Source organism: Mytilus edulis, chromosome 7 (assembly GCF_963676685.1).
Source record: "Mytilus edulis chromosome 7, xbMytEdul2.2, whole genome shotgun sequence".
NCBI classification, from domain to species: domain Eukaryota; kingdom Metazoa; phylum Mollusca; class Bivalvia; order Mytilida; family Mytilidae; genus Mytilus; species Mytilus edulis.
The window spans coordinates 56,500,614-56,505,302 of NC_092350.1; the positions used below are offsets into that span (position 1 = coordinate 56,500,614).

At 34.2% G+C, this 4,689-nt stretch overlaps 1 protein-coding gene across 1 annotated transcript; it reads left to right on the forward strand.

The window, feature by feature from the left end:
- The first annotated feature begins 445 nt into the window (after nucleotides 1-445).
- On the forward strand, nucleotides 446-2,125 carry LOC139483238 (uncharacterized). Its single transcript, XM_071267268.1, has one exon. It carries the CDS (start codon nucleotides 446-448, stop codon nucleotides 2,123-2,125), a length of 1,680 nt encoding a protein of 559 aa, XP_071123369.1.
- The last annotated feature ends 2,564 nt before the right edge of the window (nucleotides 2,126-4,689 follow it).

Here is a 4,689-nt window from a genome sequence, read left to right on the forward strand (position 1 = left end):
TAACAGCACAGCAAAAGAACCAACTGTAAATCTTAGTTGCACATAGCTTGACAAATAAATATGTACAAAGCATATTATGGATAGACGAACTCAATGTTAAAGGCCGTAGGATTATCTATAATTGCTATTTCAAAGCCAATTACAACTGCAAAATAAATCATGTTTTCTTAGACTCATTTGTTCTTGCCGAGTGTATTTGTTACATGGTGATGCCACAGAATACACTAGTTCATATGTGTCAAGTGCGTAGAAAGAATTTTCACCCGAGTGTAGCTGTAGACACAAACAATTTTTGTAAAGCAAAACCATCCTATTTTTCAGAATCCGGAATTTATGCTGCTGGTAATATTTGCAATTGATGGCGGTACTGTTATTTAAATACACTATTACAACTACTGTTATAATTGATTATATACCATTATTTTTTTTTACAGAATTGTGTTTTATGGCGACATCTTTCCAAAGCTGTGGTGTTTGTGTCCTGCGGCACATCACGAAACCGTCCATAGTCTGGTGTTCAGAATGTGATGAAGGACTATGTAAAGAATGCCAGGAACACCATAGTTTGTCCAAGGCGTCGATGAATCATGGTGTGATACCTTTTACCGATTACCAAAAGTTACCGACAGATGTACAGAAGATCAGTCAATACTGTAGCAAACACAAGAAAAAGTTTCAAGTGTATTGCCAGAAACACCAATGTCCTTGCTGCACCAAATGTTGGAAAGAAAGTCACAACGAATGCAGGGATATCGTCGAATTAGATGACGTAATTCAAAATGCGAAAACATCAAATGCCCTATGCGACATAGAGGAAGCATTAGCTGAAGTAGCAGAAAATATACAAAACATTCGCCAGCATCAACAGGATACACTGTCGACATTGAAAGAGAAGAGAAAGGAAATTGAATCAGAAATAAAGAAGATCAGAATAAAGATCAACAACCATCTCGACAATCTACAAGAAGATTTTATGAAACAACTGTATGCGATCGAAGACAAAGAAAACTCGAAGTACTATCAGTTGGAAAGGGAGGAAAAAGAAGTAGAAGAATGTCAGAGAAATATTATAAATATCAAACAACACGCAACGGATCTTCAGATGTTCCTTTCAATGAAGCAAATAGAAGAAGAGGTCTCAAGCAAAGATAAATTTCTGCGCTCATTATGCCAAGATGGGGATTTGAAGCAGCATTCCATTGTATATGAAATAAACGGAACAATTCAGAATATCATGTCTGATATCAATAGTTTTGGGGAAGTAAATATTGAAGCCAAACCTTGCAATATTGTTCTGAGCACGAAGATGACAAAACAAGCCCAGATAATGGTACCTATCGTTCAATCAAGATCCGTTGAAAACATACAGCTAAAAATAGACAAGACAATAAGCACTCAAGGAGACTTCACTCCTGGATGTTGCTTGCTGCCGGATGGAAGACTGGTGTTCACGTATTCCAAGAAAGGAACAATAAAAGTATTCAACCTTGAAGGATCAAAAGATTTTGAGATGGATATACCGTGTGGGGCGTTTGATATAGTGTACATCAGAGATAACAATACATTGGCTGTTACATCCGGTGAATCAGATAATCAGTGTATTACAATTGTAGACCTGGAAAAGAAAGAAATCAAAAAAACATTTTCACTGAGTTCGGATAATTATGGCATAGTATTGAAAGATAACGCATTGATTTATTCCGCTTACAACAAAGGTATACGAATGATCAATATGTTCGACGAGTCTTTAAGTGACATAGTCCGAGAGGAAACGGCCAGTAAAGGTTACACTGCAACATTTAGGGACAAAATCTATCATACAAACAGACTTACTCACACTGTTAAATGCTATAATGAAAAAGGAGAAATGCAATGGACATTTCAAAATGAAAGCGTTCTGCATAATCCTCTTGGGATTGATGTAGATAATGATGGTAATGTGTACGTGGTGGGGTACTATTCGCACAATTTAGTTGTTTTCTCACCCGATGGACAACTGCATAAAGAAGTATTAAAAAGAAGTGATGGTATTAAAAATCCTACCGCACTTCGTTATTGTGGATATAAAAAACAGTTTCTTGTTGCTAACCATCACAGAGAGGCTCGATTGTTTAGTTTTAACTGAAAATAACACCTGTACAAAATTTTCTTACATTGTCTTAGTTTAGTTCATCTTGCATTCAACGGAACTTGGTTAGCGAATATACAATTTTATAATCCTTTTTGTAATTTTATGAAATTTTGTTTGTTTTTGTTATTTCTTGTCTATTTGTATTAAATTAGCATCGTTGACGTTGACTTACAATGTGCAGGTTATTATTCATGTCCTGATACTGCAAATAATCATTTTTTTTTTCAATATAAGAAAATCTTTAGTTAATTGCAAATTGTAAAGGCGTGATTCCTCAGATCGAAACAAAGAGCCAACAATAAAAATAACAAAGCACATACCGTTTCGAGTATTCACAGTATTTGAAAACTTATTTCAAACAATAAATAAACCACGTTTTCCTAGACTAAAATGTAGTCTTGACCAATTCAGTTCATACTTGAATTTCAGGTAATAGGGTTGCATAAATACAGTTATAAAGTCTCCGTTTTGATTGTTTCACTTTTGTCTTTCCTATGTTTATTAATATTCTCTTTTCTTGGATTAATAGTTAAACTAGATAGGTAAGAAAGAATGCTGGTTTTTTTTCCCTTAAAACAAAAACAATCAAAAAATAATTCGTATAATAACAATTTAGTTACAGTGGTGGAAAACAAAGTCGATATTACAGTAAGGTAGTGCGAATAAGAACTGACTACATTTTACGTTAATCCAATAAATTAGTTATCATAACAATATTACATTATAAGGGATATTGATATATATTAAACAGGCAGCAGTTCAACACATGAAAATTAAAACAAACAAAAAAAACGAAGGTCAACAAATAATCTTCATCAATAAGCATGCGTATTTTTCATTTGCCTAGATTTAAATCACTAAGACTAAAACGTATAGTAAGTAAACGAGCAGAGACAAAAAAAACACAGTCATGCATATATAACAAGAGACAATCACCAAATTAATGATATTACGCACTTTGGAAAGAAAAGGGAACAAGTGCTCAATTTTTTCGTGAGTGATTTCAACTCCTCTGCTTATAATTTCCATAAATATTATTGAGTGGTATTATGGAAGGTAGGTAATGAACATATAACATAAATCAATGTAGAAAAATATAACTTCAGGGTTAATGGATTTTGCCTCTATTGAGTCATGGAGACGATTTCTTAGCTGTATATGCTTCAGTGTCCTGCGGCGGAACCAACTAAATTGCTGAAGTTTTTAATTAGGTTATGTAACAGGGACCACTTATGAAAAGTCAATGATATTCGGTATGCATTTGTATTATCATTGACTCATCTCATTCAATGTCAAGAGATAATTTAGTCTTATATTCTTAGCTTTTGTTTTTTATGTCACAAAACTTTTGCTGAGTTTAACTGTTTCAATTTGTGATAAGGTCAGTTTGAGGGAAACAACAAATGATAAGTCGATGTTATTTGATATGTTTGGCTCTTACTCCTCAGTAATGGGATATTAACCTTAAAGATTTTGAGAAATTTACATGTCAAAGCTGTAAAAAAGTTTACGATGAACCACTTATTGTAAGTCCATTTTTGATTTTTGTTATGCAGTTGAATTATTATTTGCACACCTCATTTCTACGGCGATTATATGGTCCCATTCCTAAATCATTGTTTATTAACTGACGCCTTTTTAATAGTTCACTTGTTAAAATAAGGTCAGTTTAAGATGAACCACTAATGGCATGTCAAAGATATGTATGTAGTTGTATTAGCATTTGTACATCGGATTTATATGAAGATCTGTCCGACAACGTTCTGAAGAGTCCGTAGATGTCATGTTGCAAAGCAGAAATCACCTACCGTTAAACATACATGTACCATTGTTTACAGTGCAGTTCGAATCTCTCGTTCCTTCATCCCTGTCGTCCCATCTTCCAACACCTACCTATTATAACAATTTATAACAGTTCTTGTCCTGAATTTGTTTGAAATAATTGCCACTGAACGTTAATCAAGAAACAATTATTCAATAGTGAATGAGTGAAGCTTATGAAGGTGAACAAGAGCATTGCTTCATAAGGAGGGTAGTCTTTTTATATGTTTGATTCCATGTTTTCCATGGACTTGTTACATCGACATTGGATTTTAAAATATCTCCTTTTCTGACTGCTAATACACCAAATTGTTGAACCTATTCTATTCAATGTCTTTCTCAAACACAGTTTTGGAGCGTTACAAGGACGTGTTCTGTCATTTGCATCGAAGGAATCAACTGTATACAAAACATTAAAATAGAATACTTAATCCTAAGCAACACGAACCTTGTCAAAACCGGATTGAGCTTGTGTGCTCCTGAAAGGTAAACAGATATTGCTCCACATGTGACAGTCGTATTGATGCTCACTGTAAGTAAAACTAATTCCGTGATGACACATTTTAGGACAAAAGGGCAGGATTGTGGCTCCGACACTCAGAATATATGCGGGTGGTCATCTCACAGAGAGTCATCAACTGGGATAAATATAAATACTCTATATGCAGGTCGCGCTGCTTGAAATATAAAAAGTAGATGTGGTATGATTGCCAATCAGACAACTATCCACCAAAGTT

Coding starts and splice junctions, on each gene's coding strand:
- LOC139483238 (XM_071267268.1), top strand. CDS start 446: ATGGCGACATCTTTCCAAAGCTGTGGTGTTTGTGTCCTGCGGCACATC.